The 22,409-nt window shown below is 45.8% G+C and overlaps 1 protein-coding gene across 14 annotated transcripts in view; it reads right to left on the reverse strand.

The window, feature by feature from the left end:
- CACNA1C (calcium voltage-gated channel subunit alpha1 C) overlaps positions 1 to 22,409 on the reverse strand; it is a 664,664-nt gene that overhangs the window by 140,905 nt on the left and 501,350 nt on the right. For 8 of the 14 annotated variants that reach the window (XM_037064774.1, XM_037064773.1, XM_037064772.1 and 5 more), the window contains exons 10-11: positions 8,511 to 8,601; positions 1,136 to 1,162 (exon numbers count right to left, since the gene is read on the reverse strand). In XM_037064774.1, coding sequence (XP_036920669.1) covers positions 1,136 to 1,162; positions 8,511 to 8,601 — 118 coding nt within the window. Of the gene's footprint in view, positions 1 to 1,135; positions 1,163 to 8,510; positions 8,602 to 10,981; positions 11,057 to 22,409 lie in introns of all 14 variants that reach the window. The other 6 variants (XM_037064760.1, XM_037064762.1, XM_037064764.1 and 3 more) reach the window with 1 other exon arrangement.

Consider the following 22,409-nt stretch of genomic DNA (forward strand, 5'->3'; position numbering starts at 1 on the left):
GACCCCATGCATCCAGATTCTAGGCTGGAGAGAAGCTGGGAAACAGGAAATATGAGAGACTGAATACTTTTACCTTAAGGGACTATTTAAAATACACCATTGGGTTACATTTACCCAGCTGGACTAAAATTCAGTATTATTTATGCTCTAGCTACATAGTAGGTGAAGCCAGGGAAACAAGGATAGATCAATTAATAGACATAAGTCATCAATGTTTTTTGGTGTGTACAAGTTTTGTGGGAGTAAAGGCAATCTCCACATATCCATCAATTCATCTATTCCACAAACATGCATATATGAGCAGCCTACCACTGGCCAGGCACTTAGCAGACTCTCTCGAAGTAATACATCTGAGGCATACAGTCTATTGAGGGAAACGGTCTATTATTGTGAGCCAATAATTAGTATGTAGTGTGGTAAGTGCTCTGATATTAGTATGAGCAACGCACTATGGGAATTGGAGGGAGGTGAGTAACCTCCCCTGGGGAGTTTGCAGAAGATGTCATTGATGTGGTAACATTTGAGGTTCTTAACAAAATCTGAGTTCTCCAGACGAAGACATGGGGACACAGTGATTCAGGTAGGAGGCTCCAGGCAAAGGCCCTGACATATGTGTGACAGGACAGGGAATATCCCAGTAAATACAAGTTCCATGTGGTTGGAACCAAGGGTAGGTGGAGGGAAGTGTGGGAAATGAGGCAGAAAGGCAGACGGGGCTGAAGACCATAGCCCCTATGGAAGGTTCTGAAGCCCAGCAGTGTGGTGATCCTGGGTGCTTTCCATAACTCTTGAAGTTCATATCTCACTGTGTCCATGAACATAAAGTAGTCAGGAAGATTAGCAAGCATCCACATTACATTTATTTCACCTGGACTTCCACTTACAAGGTAGGGAGACATACTAGGTCTCACAGCTTTGGGATGTGCTATCAAAAAGACTGACAAAGATAATTCAGTAAATATCACTCCCTGGATTACTTGCTTGATGTGACCCCAAACACTTTTCTTGACAGCCATACAAAAGAAAACAGTTACCTTCTTTGAAGAACATGACTAACTCTACCGCCCGCCTGGCGGGGAGGCTGAGATAGAGCTGATGGGCAGAGGGAAAGAAGAGCAGCATGTATCTCACTTACCTGAACTTCGACTTGGAGATCTGGTGGCTGAAAGAGGAAAAAGGAGACATTAACAACCATTTCAAATATGTTCAGCAATGCCAGAGAAGTTTGATGTCTCCTAATGCCTACATATTGGTACTGGATGGATATGTGCTGTGACTTAGAACAACTCTGGAGAGAGAGAACCCTATTTGTCAGCACTTTCTTGTGTGTCACTTTCTTTCTTTGTCAGCACTTTCTTTCTTTACAACCATGCATTTGGTTGTAAAGACTGAGGGTTGGCCCCGATAAGTTTACAAATCTAGTGCCTTCTAAACGAAGAGGGAGAACCCATGTTCTGATGACCAGAGTCTACCATGAGGTTCTATGAGGTCAGATTAGGCAGCATGTTAGGAGTGCTGCACCTTGAGAGGAGCCATAGAGGACAGGGAGGCTGGATCCCACTAGAAGCCACAGGCAGAAACCCATCAGCGCACACCCCGCCTCCATCTGAGCAGGAGTATCGACAACGCTCAGTACAAGGTGAAGATGAGCAAAAAGCCATCAGGAAATGGAAAGGCCACTACTGTTCTGGCCTGAGGGCAGCAAACTGGGCCTAAAGAAACAGCCACAGGCCCTGAGGAGAAACACAGCATATGAACAGTCATGTGGTGCCCAGAAGACCCTGGGGGACTTTGGGACAGGAGCACAGGGCAGGTGTGCTGGTGGCAGATTCGAAGGTCAGTGTATGGGGGAGGGTCCACTGAAAGGTGAAACCTTCAAGGAGCTCCTGAGACAACCTAGTTCCGATAGGATAGTCCAGGGGAGGCTAGATAGAGACGGGTTGGGAGAAGAGTGAGGGAAGGAGAGAGGACAGAAGGGAAACAGATAGGTAGAGAGAGAGGACAGTGCAGGCACATGAGACAAAATACTGAAGGCCATGTGTCAGAAAGGCTTAGTGTAGAGGGAGGAAACACTGCAGAGGTTTCAGGTAGATGTACAGAAAGATGCAGAATGTAACTTGGAGGTGGAAAAAGGGATGGAAAAGGCAGCAGAGAGACAGAGAGATTCTGAGAGAAAACAGGAACAGGGACTGGGAAGCAACTGCTATGAGCCTGTGTCATCCCAACTCAGCACAAAGTGAGCTCTGCAGCATAGCAAGAAAACAACCCCTCTCATTGTTTTTTATTAAAAAATTGAACCAGAAGATGTGACAGGTGGCAAAGCCATTGAGCATGAGATAATTATATCTCTGGGGCACTGAGGATCTGAGCCAAGTGCCTTTACTGCTCTGAAGCGTTAGCTAATAACCTTTTCCCGCCTCCAAAGACTGCCTGCCAGGGCTGGAGGGTTTAATCACATGTTAACAAAGCATGTGGGAGGGGGAAGGGGAGCCAGGGCAGCATTTTATTTAGAGCCACAATTTAATAGGGAAACAAATGTTTTCCAGGTGCTAATTGGGTGGTGGGGAGTCAGGGGAGTCGGGGTGCTCTGTTCTGCAGCAGGACCGTGCTGAGCATGGCACCTTCCAGGGCTGCCCTAGGCTTGCTTTCGGCAGCTCACACTGCTAGGTGCAATCACAAGCCAATGTGGACGACCACATCTCTGTGACTCTGTTTGCAGAGCCTGCCCCAGCCCTTGGCCTTCTCTCAATGACTTCCCCATGACAGTCTCTCTCTCTCTTTCTCTCTCTCAGTCCAGGTGAATCACAAGAAAAGTGGGTTGCTCAAAACTACCACATGGGGAAACTGAAATCTGCACATTCACATCTCCCAAAGAAATGACTCTGAGAGGTGGGCACAGGGAAAGATCAGGGTGAAGGGTGACTGACTGAAGTGAGGACTGGGACTAAGTTTAAGCATGGTCATCAGCTAAGGGCTCTTACTGGGCATTCTGGCACATTCTAAAGAGGAGGAAATGGAGCAGAACTTCCTTTTCCACTTAGTTACAAGTCTTGATGTATATCTCTGGATACCACGCTTGACGACTGATTTTTGTTGTTGCTGCTGGTCTCAGGGATTGTGAGCTCAATTTTAGATTTTTTTGAGTCCAAAACATTCATGCCTTTTTAAATACCATATTACATAAGTGTCCCCACTTGAGGAAGGGGAGGGTACTGTTCAACTGGCATGTCTCTGGAGGCAATAAAAAACCCTGGCCCTTGGAGAGCTGAGGTTAGAAGTCTCCTAAACCTCAAGTGCCAAATTCCTCATTCTCCCTGTACAGGAATTCCATCTCATGAAAACAGAGGACCCCATTGCTCTGCAGCCCTGCACCTCCTGGGAGGTAACTATTGGTTCAGGGTCTGCAAAGCAGGTCACACTGGTCTCCTGTGTGAGTCAGCAAGCTAGGGAGCAGGCAGGTGTCTTGTGTCAGAGCACCACTCCACAGCCTGGTCTCTTTCACGTGTGGTAAATGCTTCCTCCTACTGAGGAGTCGAGGCTTCCAGCTTCTGCAAACCCCAATGGGTCAGTCACAGCTTGCTCAGGTTTACTGGCTTTTCTCATCGTGTCTATCCTATCCTATCCTATCCTATCCTATCCTATCCTATCCTATCCTATCCTAAGAGCCCTGTTCTTAAGGAGCAGGGAGGTGGAAAAACTTAATGTTTACCACATAAGACCATCAAAATAGTTCCACTGGGTTGGACCTGGAGTTCATCAAATCCAATGTATTTTCTCTGCCCAGGCCTCCAGTAGAAACTTGATAGGAAACCAAGATTTTTTTTTTGACATTAAGATTCAAAATTAGAGAAAAACCCAAAACTCTTCTTTGTTTTGCTTTGCCACTCAATTTGCATTTGTCATTTTTTGACAAATATTTGAACTTCTTAACAGCTCTTTACATTTTCAGCTTCTCTCCCCTTCCTTAAGTAATGAGCACCATATGTTTATTACCTGCTTTGGGAAGTAGTATTTGCCTGAATTGTCCCAATTTGCCTTCGACATAAATCAGATGGCATAGGAGTTACCATGCAGGCAGACACACGTCTGACTGAACCCCCTAGACTCCATCCATAATGGTGACACCGCCCATGGCTGTTATTACTAGGAGGTCAAGCCCCAGCCCTTGTCGCTGCAGAGCACTGCTTCAGCTATATGTACTGGACTCAGTTGTTCCACATCTCTGGCCAGATTCTCCTCCATCAGCCCTCCTGCTCTTTCACTGGACCCAATGGTCACCCTCACTGGGTCCTCCCAATCACATCCCTCACACTCTTTCTGGGCTCACAGGCTAATGCCAGGCCTGACCTCCAGTTCTCAGCCTGGCCCCACAGTCACATCCATGCTGCCCTCCACCCCACACAGACTCCCACGCTGCCTGGGCCTTCTGCTGGGCCTGCTTGGCAAACCCCTCCCTGGTTCACACCACTGTCTGTTTTTAGTGCTTCCAGGCTACGAGCCTGCCAAAAAATATGTCGAATTGTTCTGCAGGCTGACTCCACATTTACAACGTCAGTCTCCACTGCACCTTCGGCACTGCTCAGCAATCTGTGGCCTCATTAGTTTGGTGACTCACTAGTTTGAATCTCCTGTACTGTCCTTCAGGTTCCTAGGACATCTAGCCTTCACTTTCTGTGATGAGATGACAGATCATTTGGTATGACTCCTATCATTGACTCTTTTTTAGCAGAGCCTGTTTTTGATTCTATATTCTTCAGAGAACTGTAGGCTTTGAGAGCTGGAAAGGACCCTTAGATACCACTGGATTTATGGTTTGCAATTTCTCAAGTGGTAGAATGCTTTACTCATATGAAATTTTACATGGAAGCCCAGTGTGTAAAAGAGGTAAAAGTGGTCTCCTTCTGTAGTCACCCCGCAGATGGTTCCAGGACCCCCAGGCTTCTGCTGAGAGCACCGTCCTTTCCCAGAGCACTAGACTGAGATGCAGAGCAGAAATGCTTTGGTTGATTGGTTAGCACTAGACCTTAGGACTCCTGATGCCAGGTCTCTTTTTCCATTTCCTATTAGTCCCAGGGTAAACAAGCTCCTTCTTCCAGTGAATCCAGTTTCTCCAACTCTCTCCTTGAAGTCAACTCCCCCCACTTCTTAAGCAGTTTCTTTCTCCAGAAGCTTTCATTTCTATTCCAGAGCCTCTAGCTCCTCCCTTTGCATAGACGACTTCTTCTTCTTTTTTTTTTATTTAAAGATCATCCCAGTCTTTACTCTCATGAAAACAAGCCTCTTCTTTCTATGCTCCTTTTTCTTCTCTCCCTCCTAGGCCCTGCTTATGCTGGCTCATTTCCACACCCTCTCCTTTGCTGAGACTCCAGATTCTATGGCCAAGTCTTTAGAGTACAGCTCCAGAACACACAGAGTCCATCTGCTCTGCTCCATCCATGCAAAGGACTCTGGCCTGAGCCAGCGTCATCTCATACCTCGGTGACTGCTCTGAGGCTGCTTCACTGGGAGCCTGCTTCCCTCCTGGCCTCACTCCTTCTCATTCTTTTCTTCACATCAAAGTGATCCTTTGATGCAAAACTAACCAAATCAACCAGCTCCACATTCCATGATTTCTCACAGTCCTGTGTCAAGACCAAGATCATCAAGGGCTCTACCAGGCTCTGCTCCATCTCCAGCTTTGGCTCTCCAGTCTCCACCCATGTCACACTGGCCAAACTGGCCTTCCCTCCTTACTTCCGCCCAAGGGCCTTGAAATGCACTGTTGCCTCTGATTGGAACATTCTTCCTTATTCTCCACCTCAGTGATGTATGTTTAATCCTTCAGTTCTCAGCTGAAGTTTTATTTCTTCACAGGACTGTTCTTAACCTGCCATTCTAAATCGGGTCTCTCCCTCGGTCATTAAACCCACATTACAGTTACTTTTTCTTCTTAACACTCATCCCAACTTTAATAAGCTATTTACATATGAATGACAGTGTCCTACCAGATTGTGAGCTCTAGTGAGGGTGTCAATTTGCTCTGCTGCTCGGTACCTCCTTCACCTAGCTCCAAGCTGGGCACACTACTGAGTGTACAAGTAGGGAGCCGTGTCTTGAAATTCTTCCTCCCATAGTTTCCAAGCAAGTGCTGCTGCCGGTTTCCCTAACACCTCTTTGCCTGTTTCACTTACTTGTTCTGATTCTTCTGTATGTCTGAGTCCCTCCATTCCTCTATCAACAAGCATTGTTCTAGGACCTCATGAATATTTTTTATACTGATAACCTCAAATATGTGACTCCATCCCTGCTTGGAGCTGGATCTTGGACTTCCATGGCTTGCTGTGTGATCCCTGCAAGTCCTTCGGGTTGGCCTTGCCTCAGACGGCACTTCAGCATTCTTATCATGTTCTGTCTCCAAACTTCGATGGCTTCTCCTTCTGTATCACCTGTCTTCCCACCTGCCCTCTTTACCCAAGTATCACATTGCAGTTGCTTTCTCTCTGCCTGTCCCACTCAGGAACCATCTACATCCTGGCCTTGCACTTTATATAAATCCTTACCTGAACTCAGGCCTCATTTTACTACACAACTAGCCTCACATCGTCTCCTCACCACATACCTACTCTCAGCCCCCAACCTGTTCTCACACTGTCTCTCCTATCAGGAATGTTGGCTGTCTTATTTTGCCATCATTGTCTGAAGTGGGGCAGGTGGTGGGTGGGAGATGGGGAAGGACCATAATTTATTAAGTATGTGCCATAATTCTGGCACTGTGACCAGAATTATATGTACATCTTATATGTACAGCATAGGTCTATAAATGTAGACATTCATGGGAATAACAGGGACCATTTCTACAGAGCTCCTGGAGCTTGCAGAGTGTGTCCTCAAGGCAATGACAGATATACGAGAGAGACTGATACTTTCTTTCTGTGGGGGGCAATCATACTCTTCCAACACAACTTCGTGCTCTCCTGAAACACACTGTCCAGTGATGTCCCCTCTGGTGCCAGTTCCCCAGTCCCTCCTGGTCTGTGACTTGGGCCAGGCCCAAAAGCTAGAGGTTCAGGGTCCTCAATCATTTTCTCCCCAAACCTCCTTGATGTCAGGATCACAGAAAGACCTAGAACTGATGGACTCTGAAGGCCTGCGATCTGTGTGTCCCTAGTGTAACTGACTGGTGCCTGCTTTAGAAACTCAATTACTTGTTTTGTATGGTTCCATCAGAAGAGAAGGGAAAAGAGGCTTGGACTGCTGCTTAAAATGTAATTAGCACTGTATTTTAGCAACATTTGACAATAACTGCTTCTCGACAATGCTGAGAAACCTGCAGTACAGACTCCCTGGTGCCACTGTCAGAGTGAGTAATTCTGAAGGCCCCGTGAACCCTGGAAACAGAAGCTGCAAGAGCTGGTTCGTTCCTAAATTGTGATTCCCTTCTCCTTTGGTTCAGAGGCCATTCTTAAGGCTGGCATGCTTATGTTTAGACCTTTTAAAAAGGGTTGGGTTTGCCCAAACCATGGAGTCATTTCATAGGGGAAGGGTGAAATAAGATGTCTTTCTTCTGATGGAATGATTTAGAAACTTACTTTTCTTGAGACTGGCTCTCCTCAGAGCCTGCTCTTTGCAGTGCCTATCAGTGTCTGGGTGAGTCTACAGTGTTCATGCCTCCCAAAGTGGAACCTGATTTGTCCAGGAGAAGGCCTCATGCTCTAGGTTTATTTTTAGCAGGTAGACCACTCCCCCACCCCTTCTTTTTCAGGGGAACATTTCCCAAGAACTGACTACTGGTTTTCATTTTCAAGATTGAACTAAGCTAGGTGATTGTGATAATCCATGTGTGGACTGTTCCTCCTCACACCTGGCCCCATCCCAGGCCAAAGTTAGCTTGCCGAAGCCAGGGCCTGGGAAAGGGAAGTCTTGCACATGTGGGCTGGGGCTTATTGTTAGAGGAGTCAGCCACAGTGTAAGCTATGCAGGGGTGAGTTTATTAACTCAAGTCTGCATTTCAGGCATCTGTTTCCATTCACTGGATGGATAAATTAGAGGTGCAGGTAAAAACCAACATGTTTATCATCTTGTGGTCTATTTTCTTATTTCTTTGCCTTCCTTCCAGGTCACTTTTATCAAAATGGAAAGGGTGGTTAGAAGGACTCAAGGATCCTATCATAGCTGTCTCTTGTGAAAGGGGATGGAAGGGGCTGGGAAGAAAAAGGCTTCAGAGCCACCCTCAACACCCCCTGCCCCAACACACACACTCTCTGTGTTTCTCTGACGTGATGGAAAGGAGCTCAAGATCCAAGAACTGGAGCCTCACAATTGAAGAGCAGTCTCAATTTAAGACCCATTACCACTGCCTAGGGGCTGTGGTCACATCAGTGCCATCCACTCCCTGCACAGGTTTCTGTTCTTTGCTGTGCTCTGAAGTCTGCCCATCCCAGTGATGAGCCATCCCATTCTGACTTCAGGAGCAGCTGCCCTGCCCATGCCCCCACAAAAGCCCAGTTTCTGGGCTCGCTGTGCCTACTCACGCCAGCCTGGCCCCACAGTTTTCTCCTTCGATGTCACCGCCAGCCACGTTCTCAGTGTTGACAGACTCCGTCTCACTTGTGGGCATGCTCACTGCAGGAGTCAAAGGGATGCAGAACAAGGCATGAGAACGGGGAGGAGATGGGGAGAGAAGAGCATTAGTTTGCAGTACACCTAATCCCAGGAGGAGAGCTGTTGGGAGGAGGGGAGCCAGTAGCACCTGCTGGTGAGGAATAGGCTGAGGCCCTGGCCAGGCGTAGGGTTTCTGTGAGGGAATGACATGCCTGGTGCTCAGTGTAGGGTAAGCTGTGCTGCTGAGGACACTTTAAACTAGTGTAATGTGGAAGGAAACCTGGTGATAAGATCATTTGCCTTATAGGAGACATCCTGAAAACACTTGCTATTGAACCTGTCTCTACCGTCAACTCTGCCCTAGGAGAGGCTGTGGGAGCTTTTCCATTTGCATCCACTACTTTCTTTCAGAAAAAGGGGAGTTTTCCTGAAAACATTTTATTCCCTATTTGTTCCACCCACCAATTCTAAGGTGAGGGTCCCAAACTGAGGGTCCCACTTGTTTGTAGAAAGGGCATTTCTACTGCCTGCATATACTTCAAACTAGATTTGGAGGAAGACCCTTTCCTATGGTGTACACTGGGACTCGGGTCTGTTATTTCCAGGACAGGGCCTGACACAGAGAGCTTGGGCATAATCAGGCATTGCCACTCAAACTAGCACTACAGACCTCAGGAGAGAAGAATCCACCAAATCTGGTTCACATTTGACTTGAAGATAGACTGCAGGTCGCTATTCCAGCGACCTTCAGACGCCCACCTCAGCGGGCTGACTTGGGATATGAACTATCTACTTCCATTAGCACCAGTCTCCCACCCATCTCCGGTGTCTACCCGAGGTGGCAGGGGGTGCATTTCCAGACCAGTAGGAGTTTTTTCCTTGGAACCCATTTGATGGCTTAGAAGAAGCCATTTCTTCTACTATTGTTTTTTAATTCCAAACAAAAGTTTAACTCAAGAAAATTCTTTTCTACCCCTTTAATATGACATATCAATGAGTTTTTGTGCCAACCCTTGTTTGCTAGGGTAACCACCCCAGCATGGGTCCTGGTTCAATTCTCCCTGCAGAACACAACTCCTCATGCGGAAAGAAATCATTAGCTCACAGTAGCTAAAGAATCTGTAGCTAGTGAGGGTATGGCATCAGGTGATGTGGGGACAAGTCCCCATGGAGTCACCACAGCCCAGGAAAAGACTTCTACTAGATAATGTTGCTGAACATGGATTTCTCCCAGTTTCTTTTCTTGTGGATGAACACAAGATAGGCAGGTGAGAAGACTCATCTCAAGAACACTGAAGATACAAAAATAAAGCCTGTAACTTACCCTGTGGTTTGACTGTGAATATGAGAGACCTCTCCACCTTAGGACTCATTTTCAGCAAAGTTGGGTAACAAGAAATCTAGATGCCATTTTAAAGATGTTTAGAGCTGGATGGAACTTTAGATATTATCCAGCTGTACCTTGTCCCCTTCAAATCACATGATGAGAAGGTGAGGTCTAAGGAAGGGACAAATGCCAAGGACACAGTGTTTGGGACTTGGACTGGAGCCAAGTGTCAGGACCCTCTGCATCAGGCTCAGCTAGACCATCTCTGTGCTGACCAACACCCTTCCCTACAATCTAGGATGAGTGAGGTTCTTAAAGCCAAATCAGGCTGGGAGGCCTCATCAAAACATGGTGAATAGCCAAAGGATAGTGTTAAATATCATAGCTTTGCATCCTGAAGTTTGAGGGAGCTGGTAAGCAAGAACTGACTAGCACTGGGAGCTGGGAAGATGGACTTTCAGAACTTTCCAGAATTCCTTACTCCATGTCCATTAATGAAGAAGTAATATAAAGAAGAATCTTCAGTCTTCAGTCCATCTATCTCCAGCCATTTCTGACCAAAGGCTCCTTTAACTCTTCAGGCATCATTACTTAACAAGCTGAGTTGTATACAAAAATCTATCTCACTTTGTTACACTTTGCTCCCAGACAGCCCCTTAGCTATGGAGTAATGGGATGGTGGTGGTGCTAGGCATGGAAAGACAACCAAATTAGGAGGAGGCAGGCCTGGGCATTAGGAAGGACCATATAACTTTCTAAATCAAGGCACTGGCATTTACAGTGACCTTAATCATGGCTGGCACTATCCAAAAGAAAGATTCCATCATGGAATAGCTGTTGATTATCACATCTGCTGATTTCATACATACAAAGAAATGACAAGGCAGTGGCTATGAGTGAGACACATTGACATCATCCCCTCACAAAAAAAAAAACAAACACACAGATACACACACACACACGTGACCACTGCATCACAAGCCATCAAGAAAAATATGGCTGTTCCCTCCCATCCAGCCTGGTATGTAGCAACACACATTTATGTTACACACACAGAGTACAGAAGAAAATTACCATGGGTTTCTGTGGAGTGACTAAACCAAGCAAACTTCCCTTTCTTCTGATCAAGCAAGCCTGCTGGAGCTCCTCCTTTCACAGACAAGATGGTCATTTTCAAGAACCAGGAACAAGACATCAACAGAGAGCATGCAGTCAGCCACAGGCAAAAGAAAGAAACAAAGAACTCAGCTTTCACATTGAATATCCATTTTTATCTCCAAAAATAAACCAAAAAAAAACTGTGAAAAGCAATACATCAAAACAAGTAAGAAAACATAATAAAATAGAACCAAAACCCCAAATCACATGAACTAATGATGTGAAATAAATGATGGATATTGGGAGGAGTTACTCCAGCAGAGGCCTTGCTCTACACTGGTCTATCCAGTTAGCAGTTTGCAAGAGGCCTTCCTATAAGGGACTACCCCACATCCCTGTGGCCTCCTTTGGGAGATGCCCTTCTGCAGGCTCCAGTGGGGTAACTGCTAAAATCAAACTTGTGTCCCCCTTTGCCCCTACCCAGCAGCCAGTTGACTGGACTTCTTCCCCACCTGCAGTGGATTCACTTACAGGTAGAAAACGACCCTGAATCTACTCAGCCCTTTGTCCAATTCAATCATTCAATTCCATCCAGTAAAGATCTACCAGATGCCTCAGGCACCACCACATCACCAATAAATATGTATCTATTTTTAAAAGGTTTAAAGTAGCAAACAAATTGCCCAATAGCTTGTCAGTGCGTGGTCTTTCGAGAAGCTTTGTATATAAACAAGAATTCTGTAGGCTTCTCTAGGGCCTGGGCTGTAGCTGAAGAGGGGGTGCTGGTGGGAGTATAAAGACACTGATTGTCCCAAGTGTAACAGGGGGAGATCAGTATTCTGCCATGGACTTTGAGTTCTGGATATCAAATGCTTTAGCTAATTCCCAAGTCAGAGAATTTTCCTACTCCCCCTGATAGAACTGTGCCTCCAGCAGGCCCCACGGAGGGTGTTGGGTAAGTGGGGAGTCAGACATAGTCACAGCTGGAGAGTGAGGTGGGAACTCTCCTACCACTCATGAATGGAAGCATGTGCCCTGATCAGGAATGGGTAGTAGTGTCCCCCTCAGTTCCAGCAAAAGGCATAAAGGGAAGGTCATTCCAAGCTTTAGATGCTTCTTTATCTCATCTTTTCCCCCAAGAACTCGGATGATGTCCAATTAACATCCTTGAATGCTAGTTGTTAGTGAAAATACTGAAGACTGGCTTGTGAAAGAAAAGAATCAGGCTTATTTTTAACCTTTGTCAAGGGTTATTTCCCATCTTAAAAGACAAAACTTAGAATAAGCAACAACTTCACAATGAGGAGCATTCTTTTTTTTTTCAATTCTGAAAAATCATATTTGAAAAAAAACACGGAGAGCTAGGAACTGAAATGAATGGCTTGGCTCAAATTTGCCTGCTGGAAAAGAAGATATGTCTCAGTTCAGAATGATAACAGCCACTCAAGTGAACATCTCATGAGGGGCCTTCTATTCAGAGGGATGAACAACAGGCTGCCAGTCACCAAATTTCTGTTCACACAGTTGTCTGGGACAGGGGCTGGGGGGGCCAGTGATGGGAACCCTGGCCGATGATGAAAAGCCAGGGACTGGTGACCTGCTATACAGAAGCCTTATCCAACTTTCAGCATTTGCATCGATATTTTGCCATCTTGTTCAACTTCAGAAATAACTGTAGGATAACTTTAAAAACAATAGAAAGAGCTTGATAAAACCACTGCATCTGACCACGGCTTGTCTTTCCTGAGGGCAGAGTTGGCAACCACCTGCGGGGAGTGACTTGCAGAGTCTAAATCATCTCCCCTGACTGCAGGCAGCAGTCCCCACTAGATCTGCTCTTTTGGGTGAAGCTATATGAAAGTTCCTTGCTGAAATGAAGAAGCAAATAAGATGAGTAAAGATGCAGTTATGTTCCTGTTACTAAGGGATTAGACGGCATGATCATAGCTGATTCTTTAAGGAACTTGCTACCTTAGAGAGATGAACTTGGATTCCTTCTTGAAAATTAGGTGCCCAAACAGTTGAAAGTTGAGAATTATAAATGCTGGATACTAACTCTGGGGATGAGATGGACAGCCTGACTCCCCTTTCGGACATTCAGATGTTGAACTGGATGTAAATCAGGGCGGAAAGATGACAAAGAACCTAGGTGCCCAGAGGCATCTCTCCTCTACAGGCAGCCCCCTGTCTGGATGCTCTGAGAAAGGAAGCTTGATGTCTGTTCATCTGCAGAAAATGTGGTAATAATACACCCTCTGTAGAATGAACTGTGCCTCATTGAATTAATGTAGGAAGAAGAATGCGGAGAAAGGCCACTAGAGACAAAGCTAGTTTTCCAACTTTCTAACTTCTTTGTTACTAGGTACTGTGAATCAACTCTGGGTCTCAGGGCTCTCTTGTCCCTTGGCTTCTACTGAGAAGATTCAAAAAGAAAATAAAATTCTAATGAAACAGGAATTAACAGCTGCCATTGCAGGGGGTGAACAACATAATTACCTATTTAGTAATATCACCAATGGCTACAGTGAATTGTCTAGACTTCATCTTGCCAACAACTGATTACATCTTGAATTAGTGTCATCTACCCCCCAAACATCTTGGTAGCAACTCTTGCTTGCAATGGTGCTTACTAGGACAATTTCTGTGCCTTAGTGGAGATGCACATTTCTTTTCTCTCAGTAACCAATGCCTCCCCTTGCCTACTTGGAAAACAGTTATGCAGATACTGGGGGGATTCTAATAAGCCAGAGCTGACACGAGATAATCTCCTGAAACTGGAAATCACAAGAATTGTACTGGGAGAGGAGCACTAGATCTAAGCCACTATGAAGATGGATGTTTCCTGGTATGTCTGGGTTCACAAAAACCCTCCGAGGGTTTATTCACTAAAATTTAGGAACCCTCTATTAAATGCCAGGAAATGCTTGGAATATGTGGCTGCACAGATCAGCTGGCAAGCCCTTCTGTAGCTGTGGGCAACAGAGAAAGGACAGGCTCACAGCACACAGTCCTCTATGAAACTAGCAATTATCTCCAGTCAGGTTCCCATGCTGCTTAAAACAAATCTCCAAATGGTCTGCTCCAGGCTATTCCAGTGTGTTACCACTCATTTCTTGTTTTCCATAACAAGAAATTAGATCTCATTTAGACAACATGATGTAAACATGATACAACATGTGTGCCCCAAAATGGCCAAACCCACATGAATGAAAAATGACTTCAGAAAGAGCCAAGGTTTGAGAGTAAGAGCAGCTTCAGTATTGATAGAGACAAAGGAGGTCACTAAGGTTACTTAATGATCAATCTGTAATGGAAACTGGAAGCAAATTCTTCTTAGGTATTGTGCCCTTGACTCTCTTTTTCCTCCTCCTCTCCTGCCCTCCTTCCCACCCTTCCCATCCCTGAGGCTGAAGGAGATGTGTGGAGAAGCATCCACTCATAAAATATCAATTTCTTGAGGCCTTCTGTCTCAGATCTTATGCAACATAATTGACTGAGTGACACCAGAGCAAAGCTCTGTTGAGGGAATGAGGAATGAACTTGGGGACAGATGGAGGAAATCTGCCTAGTTCTGAATTCTTGGGTCACGCAAAACAGCTTTGACTTTGGAGATGGGGCTTTGCAGTGCCCTGTTTGACTGGCAACGAAAATGACTGGCTTCTCTTGAGATTTGCCCAGTGTTCATTCTGGAACTTAGCTGGTAGCCTCATCATCCAAGGGCAGAGGACTCATCAACTACTGTCAATCTTTTGTCTACTCTTCCTGGGAGAGGGTTGATGAACCAGGGCCAGACACCCCAGGCGGTAGATGAAGGCATTTTCCCCGAACTTCTCCAGTGGTGTGGAGTGCAATGTGGAGCTGATGGGTTGAATCCTGGGTCAGCAAGCCTGCTGGGACCCACTGCCCAGGCATCTGAGCACTCCTAAATGGGACTGAAGCACTTACTTTGCCATTTACTGCCAGATGCTCATTTTATAATCTTTTGTTTTTGGTATAATAAGTTTTCATTTTTTCAAAGTACTAATCAGAGATATGGCTGACAAGCAAAAGGATTCCTAATTTCCTGCCATACTGACTCTAATTTGGAATCTCAAATTCCGTGGAATTTGGATCCCATTTGTGATAGTGAAAGGTATCCCCTTAGAAGTTCATATGGTGAAGTACTATCTCCTGTACCTCAGAGCTGTATTTGGAGCTAGTGTCTTTAAAAAGGTAACTAAATTAATGTGAAGTCATGAGGTTGGGCTCTATTCAGTATGACTGGTTTCCTAAGCAAAGGAAAAAATTGGACACAACCACTAACAGAGAGAAGACAATGTGAAGACACAGGGAAAAGACAGCAGTCTACAAGCTGTGGAGACAGACCTGGGGCATGGCCTTCCTTTGAGGCCCTCAGAAGGAACCCTGCTAACACCTTGATCTTGGACTTTCTGTGTTTCTGTTGTTAGGGCAGCTCTACCTGACTAAAGCATTATCAATTCATCCTTATTTCCTGTTACTGCCAGCAAAAACTCTCCACCTAAGTCAGGCTGCCCCGCTCACTGCTCCTTGAATGTGCTGTATTTATTCCAACCTGCAGGCTTTTATATCTATGATGTCCTATACCATATTCTCTCCTGGAGTGCCCGTCCACCTCCCGTGCCCTATTCCAGGGGTCAGGGAACTACAGCCATTGGGCCGAATCCAGACTGCCCCATGTTCCATAAATATCAAGTCTCACTGAAACACAGCATGCCACTTGCCTCTGTGTGACCTGTGGCTGCTTTCATGCTACAACGGAGTTGACTACTTACAGAGGAGACTCTATGTGGCCTGCAAAGCCTAAAATATTTACTAACTGGTCCTTCAGTAAAAGAGGGTGCTGACACCTGGACTCCTGAAAATTTGCTCATTCCTGAAGGCCCAGCCCTGGACTGTGGAGGCTTTCAGGCCCACCCACTGCCCTGAGTGCCCTCTTCTGAGCTCTGGGAGCACTGGGACTGGTGAGAAGTAGAAAGAAAATCCCAAATTCAAGTTGTAGGGCCACCCTCTCCTGGCCGTGTCACTCTGGGGAAGTTATTTAACCTGAGGTTGGCTTCCCATCTGTAAAAAAAAAGGGGGGGGGGAATGATACTACTTATTTCTAGAGGTTCTAGTAAGAATTAAGTGAAATATTTATAAAATAACTCTGTAAATTGCAAGTCCTATAAATATTTGCTAATATTACCAACTCATTTTCTTATGTTTGCTAAATAAGTATTAATGTCCCTAACTAAATCTTCACTTTCTCAGGGCCATAGATTTTATATTAGAATTTGCTGGACTCCCTTTCAGATCCTTGTAGTACTTGCTATATAACTATAACAACAACACTTTATATCTTCATGGAATTTTAAAGAACTCTTGTGTGCTAGACATCATGAGGCTTTGTCCTTCAGACACGCTTTCCACCCCTCCCTGTCACGCCCTGTATCCAGGAGGCTGAGCATAAACTTCATCAGTGAGAGCTCCTGAGAGGGCTTCCTTCTGCATTGGCCAATGGGAAGCACCAGCAGGATGTCTTTGAGGCCCAAGATGCTTGTGTGTAGGTTGGTGCAGATTGGCTGTGTCTTGTTGCTGAGAGCCACAGGTCTGTCATATGACAGGTCACCCTCCTATCATGACCATCCTTTCTCATTCTGGAAAGCGCTCTCTTACATTGTCCCTTCAGCCCTGTGGTGATAACAGCTCCCTCAGGGTGCTGCCCTCAGGGTCCTGCATTATCCCTTACTGACTTCCTTAAACCTTGCCTGCATCTTCATTAGCTTCTCCTTAAATCATCCACTTTACACGTCAACCAAGGTAGATAGGTGAAAGGTAGTTCCCCCAAATTGAAGGTGATAGCTAGTAATGACAGAGAATGACTGCCCTTGAGTCCAGGGCCTCCCTGGCTACAGCAGAATAACTTTGCTTAAATATATATTTGCAGCTTGAGTTATTGGTAAGCATTAGTGATGTAGGGTATCATCCTAGGATTGCTTTAGCCCCATGGCAGAACAGAATTGAATATGCTGGTTACTGCCCTATGAGGCTCACTTGGGAAAATTGTTCATCAAAAAAATGTTAAATATTTTATTTATGTATTTTTATAGAGAGGAAGGGAGGGAGAAAGAGAGGAAAAGAAACATTGATGTACAATGGATACATTGATAGGTTGCCTCTCACTTGCCCCCAACTGGGGACCTGGCCTGCAACCCAGGCATGTGCCCTGACTGGGAATCAAATCAGGGACCTTTTGGTTCAGGCCAGCACTCAATCCACTGAGCCATGCCACCCAGGGCAGTTCATCAAATTTAATTTTCTCTTGCAGAAAAAATAACTTGGGAAGTTATTCCTTACTACTTTTCTATGGTTTGATACACAGCACATGACCACATGTAGTCTCAAGTTGATGGGTGAAGGAGCTCTTTATTTATCTTTATCTAGCTCAGACTCTTAGGATTCTCCCTAGTGCTGAAAGGCTAGAAAATGCCAGGTAGTCCTTTTTTTGGTCTTGCCAATAAATAGTTTTAAACCCTTGACAAGTCACATGATGATTTGGGGTCTCATTTTTCTCATTTCATACATAAATAAATTGAATGAGATGATGAATTATACATCACTTATAGGGGAAAGAAAGAGAGGGAGGAGAGGAGAAAAGCAAATTGTGGCGGGGGGCGGGGGGGAAGAGATGGTAAGAGAAAAAGCACAATGGTCCTCAGCCCAGGTAGCATGTCTGGGTTGAAAGGTTACAGAGAAAGGTGTCACCAGCCTCCAAAGCTGTCTCAATAACTTCCTGCCCACCAAGGCCCAGCATGACTTCCTCCACAGAAGCAATTAAAATCTAGTTGATTCTAAGGCATCAGAAAGTAAATATAAAAGAGGATTAAATATTAAGAAGCCAAACAAAGTGGCCTTATTAAAAAAGAACAATATAAGCATGATGTGCTATCACCATCATTATTATTACTGCTATAAACTTGGAGGAGGCATAAATGCCTGTAATTGATCCGCAGCTTTAATCCAAAGAAGAAAACCAGGGTCGTTCATTGTGCTCTCAGCAGGCCATAACACCCAGCGCCCCCAGGCAGAAAATTTCTCTCTTCAGTTGTAGTACCACTGAGTGGGGTGACCTTAGTTATACCACATTGAGGGGACATGGGCTGTGGCACAAGGAGGCAGAGGAAGGAAGTTCAGCTGCATCAAGTAAACACGTGGCCCTTTCCCTTAACTTTCCCACCCCCTCCTCACCTTCATTATGGGTGGCAGGGCAACGTGGAACTTTCTCAGGCCCTTAATCTGATCACACAGGAGGGGTTGATACTCCCAAGGGAAAACAGCTCACTGCAACCACTGGGGATGTGACAGGGATCTTCTAGACGTGGATGACGGGGCCCTTTCTTTGTCAAATTCCTTTGGAAATCCAATTCTTTTTTTTTTAAATTTTATTTATTTATCTTTAGAGGGGAAGGGAAGGAGAGAAGGAGAGAAACATCAATGTGTGGTTGCCTCTTGTGAGTCCCCCGCTGGGAACCAACCCGTAACCCAGGCATGTGCCCTGACTGGGAATCGAACCGCGATCGTGTGGTTCACAGGCCTGCGCTCAACCCACTGAGCTACACCAGCCAGGAAAATCCAATTCTTTTAGGCATGAAACAACTTTTAGGTTGGAGAGAGGACATTATTCTCATTCCCAAGGCCAGGTTTAGCAGAAGATGGTCACCCATGTGGTGACATGAAAGGAACAGGGAATGAAAGGAACAGGGAATGATTGAGTCCCCAGTTCTCCAGCCCAGTCCTGTCATGTGGACTGGTAATTCCTTCATTTTAGGGCCTTGTCCCCTTAGAATGCAAGTATCAGTCGTTTCTATCTTCGTAAAAACAATAGCTCCATGTTTTGATCACTTGCTCCATGTCAGTTCTTCTTCCACACACTTTAATTAACTGATTCAAGCCTCAAAACAACCCAGTGAAGGGACATCTGTCCTCACTATATGTTCCCAATTTATAGGTCAGAAAACAAAGGCCTAGAGAATTAAGTTGGTTATTCAAAGTGAACCACTAATGAGATCAAGCATTTGAATGGCAGTAGATGTTAAGCCAAGTTAGCCCTCTCAGCTACTAAATATAATGGATGAATTTATAAAACTCTGTCCTAATCATGAGAGAGGACTATAGAGTCCCATGAATGGGCTTATACCCCTAGGTGGAGAAGAGGGACAGAAAGTGCAGGTAGAGGTGCGGGGAGAAGCCACTCATTTTATAATCCTGTCCAGGGCCTGCTTGCCACTGCTTCTGGGTGAGGAGGGGGGAGACAGGAAGCAGAACAGTGTGGTTAGGAGCACGGACTCTGGAGCCAGGTGACCTGAGTTTGAATCCTGCCCCTGCCACTTTGGAGTTATGTGACCTTGGATATGCTACTTCACTTCTCTGTGGCTCAGTTTCCCCACTGCAAAATAGATTTCCATCATGCCTACATAACAGGTCTAGATGCAGAAGGGCAGCCCTTCATTTTATAGGTAAGAATGTTAACATCTAGAGGGGGTCAGTGACTTGCCCACAGTCACACAACTAAGTAGTGGTAGAGGTCCAGGCCTCTTTCCACCATCCAGTGATCCTTCCTCTTTTTTTCACTTGTCACTTACTTGCATCATGGAGAAGCTGAAAGCCCACCCTTGGTCATCACGGCTGAGCATAGGTCCCAGGACTCCCTCCCTGGTCTGGAATTCAGAAGTTCCCCCGTGTGTGACCTATGCTTTGTTCTTTGCTGTTGACAATAGCTATGTAGAACTCACAATCCACTCTTTTTCCTTTGGGCTCTGTCTTCCACTTCACTGCCTTCTGCTGTTCAAGATAATTTTGACCCAGGTCGTATTTCCTACAAGGAGGTCCTACAGGGCCCAGTGCAATCTCTAAGGAGGTGAGAACCCATAGAGGAGGAGTTATCTGCAGCAAGGAGCGAGCAGTACTTTCTTTGGCAGGGTCTTAGTCTTGCCTTCCCTTCCACTTCTGCAAGTCAATTGCTGCCTTAAATTTCTAGGTTGCTGCCATTAGTGGTGTTTATGTGAAGTGAATCACTTTAACTTCCACCCCATGATGCCTCTTCAGCTCCATAATTTCATGAATGAGTTTATGGGTAGCTGTCAGAATACCAATCAGCTTGCCCCCTTCTGCCACAAGTCATTTCCTTTAATCTCCCAACTCTGCCTGATGGATGCTTGCAGTTATTCTTCCCCTCCTTCTTGCCTGGTTGCAAGGCCAAAGATGCAGTCTACCTGGTCTACCTTGCTGACTTAATTGCCCACATCTTTCACTGAGAGGTCCTTCAGCAGTATGGGAGGCAACATTCCCCACCTCAGCATGTAAGACGACAGATAGTCAGAGCTCAGAACTGCAGTCAAAGAAGGGTAGCGGCTGGAGGCAGATTTCCGGATGGCAGAGAGCTGGCTGTAAGTCATGGTCTACAAAGAAACTGGAAAGGTTGAATTCAGATACAGTAGGTTGGGGGAACCTCATCACCATCTCATCTGTTCACATGGGAAGAAAGAATAGTTCTACTAATAATTCTGCTATTCTAAGGAATGCGTGTAAAAGAATGAGAATTTTGCCCTAATGCAAGAAACATTTCCAAAATGGTCTGGCTGCCTTGAGAGGCTAGGAGTTGCTCATTATTGGAAGTCTGAAGCATTTTCTTGGGATTTGCAAGGAGATTTCTAGGACTTCTTTACCTCAGAAAAAACAGAATGAGATTTCCAAGCAAGGATATTCTGCTTGATGAAACACCAGGTTGTTGATTGCTTGTGAGGGGCAGGGACTGGGCCCAGAGAAAAGGGGCCCTTGATGCTCTTACTGAATTCTCTCATCTGATGCACAAGTCTCCCCTCAGCTCCATCTCTTCACATCACATCATTGCCACTCACTACCCTTGGCCTCTACAATATGCCACGCTTGGTCAATGCGGTTTGATCCCGTTTTGTGGAGGGCCTGACAGACACATGGTGCTGTCCAGGTCCTGTGCTGGACCTAGATCTGGTCTTTGCCTGGCTGGAACCTCCCCGGGCTCCTCCACAAGCTCAAGACCCCCTTTCCCTCTAAGGCCTACTGCCTCATGAAGACTCAAACCACGCAGCATTCTTCTTCCAGAAATACGTGCCATTTGTGCCGCGGGAGTAGAACTTTGGTACACAGACAGTTCTTTTTCTGCTCATTAGGTAAGGGAATAGCACTGTGTAGTGTTAGGATGCTCATGAAATGACCCAATTTTGTCCTCACAACTACCTGTGGAGACAGCCAGGGAAGGTGTCTTCATTCCTGATTTTTAGAGGAGGAAACTGAGGCTTCGAGTGAGCAAAGCTGGACAAGGAAGCAAGCCTGTCTTCTGCCCCCTGTTGCTTCCCCAGCCACATGTGCCTTTGACTGTTGCTCAGGTATAGGTGACAGAGTCAACACTCTCCTCAGCTCACCTCACCAGTGTCACCTGCCCTTCTCCGCTCTATTCTTTTATCCTTGCATTTCCACAAAAATTTCAGAAAGCATGTCACCTTCTTCAGCACCAAGGTGACCTCTCTGGGCAGGCAGATGGAAAGTGCTACGGGGCTGGGAACAGGACTTGTGACTTCTGCTGGAGTTATGGGAGGCATACCACAAACACTGGTGGGCACTTGAGCACAAACTCCTCATTTAGCTTTCTTCTGCTTTTTCCCCCTTAGAGATGGGAGGGACTGAACATGTCTGGAATGTGGCCAGGGTCAGCAGAGTTTCATTCATTCCTGCTTCACCAGAGCCGTCACTGGAATGCACAGTCAGCCACCCACTCATGGCTCCCTCTCTCCTCTTGTGCTATTTAGGGGAAGGGCCAACATGTGGCCACAGGTAGGCAGTGGCTGATCCTGCCCATGGCAGCTGGGGTGACTCAGAACCAGGCACCAGGAGAAACCAACCCCAAACAAAATGTGCAAGAACAGATAAATTTTAATGCTGGCAATGCCACTTTTATTATCCTACTGAGTAGCTTCTCCCTCCAGATTCTTCCTCTACAGACTAACTCTGAATCAAAGGTATCAATCACCCTTCATACCTCCTTTCTCTTTTCCTTAATCTTAGAACTCTTCTGTAATTTCATAGGAGAGGTGGACTTGTCGAAGGGGTGGACTGTTCTCTCTTTAGAAGACAGAAAAGGTTTCTAAAACATACAGAACAGGGACCACAGTCTTCATCAAGCAAAAAGCCCGAGGACACTGGCAAGAAGTGAAAATACTATTGTTCCAGAAATTGACTCTGAATGGTTCACCTGGGCCTCCTGGGGGGTCTAGGCTGCCTCTATCTGTTACTGCTGCCCTCTGATGCCCAGAGTCTATGGGTGTTCCTGCTGCAGGCTCAGTGGCCCAGGGAACCCCAAAGGAAGGAA

The sequence above is a fragment of the Sturnira hondurensis genome, unplaced genomic scaffold (genome assembly GCF_014824575.4).
Source record: "Sturnira hondurensis isolate 20B ecotype Veracruz unplaced genomic scaffold, ASM1482457v3 Scaffold0015509, whole genome shotgun sequence".
NCBI classification, from domain to species: Eukaryota; Metazoa; Chordata; class Mammalia; order Chiroptera; family Phyllostomidae; genus Sturnira; species Sturnira hondurensis.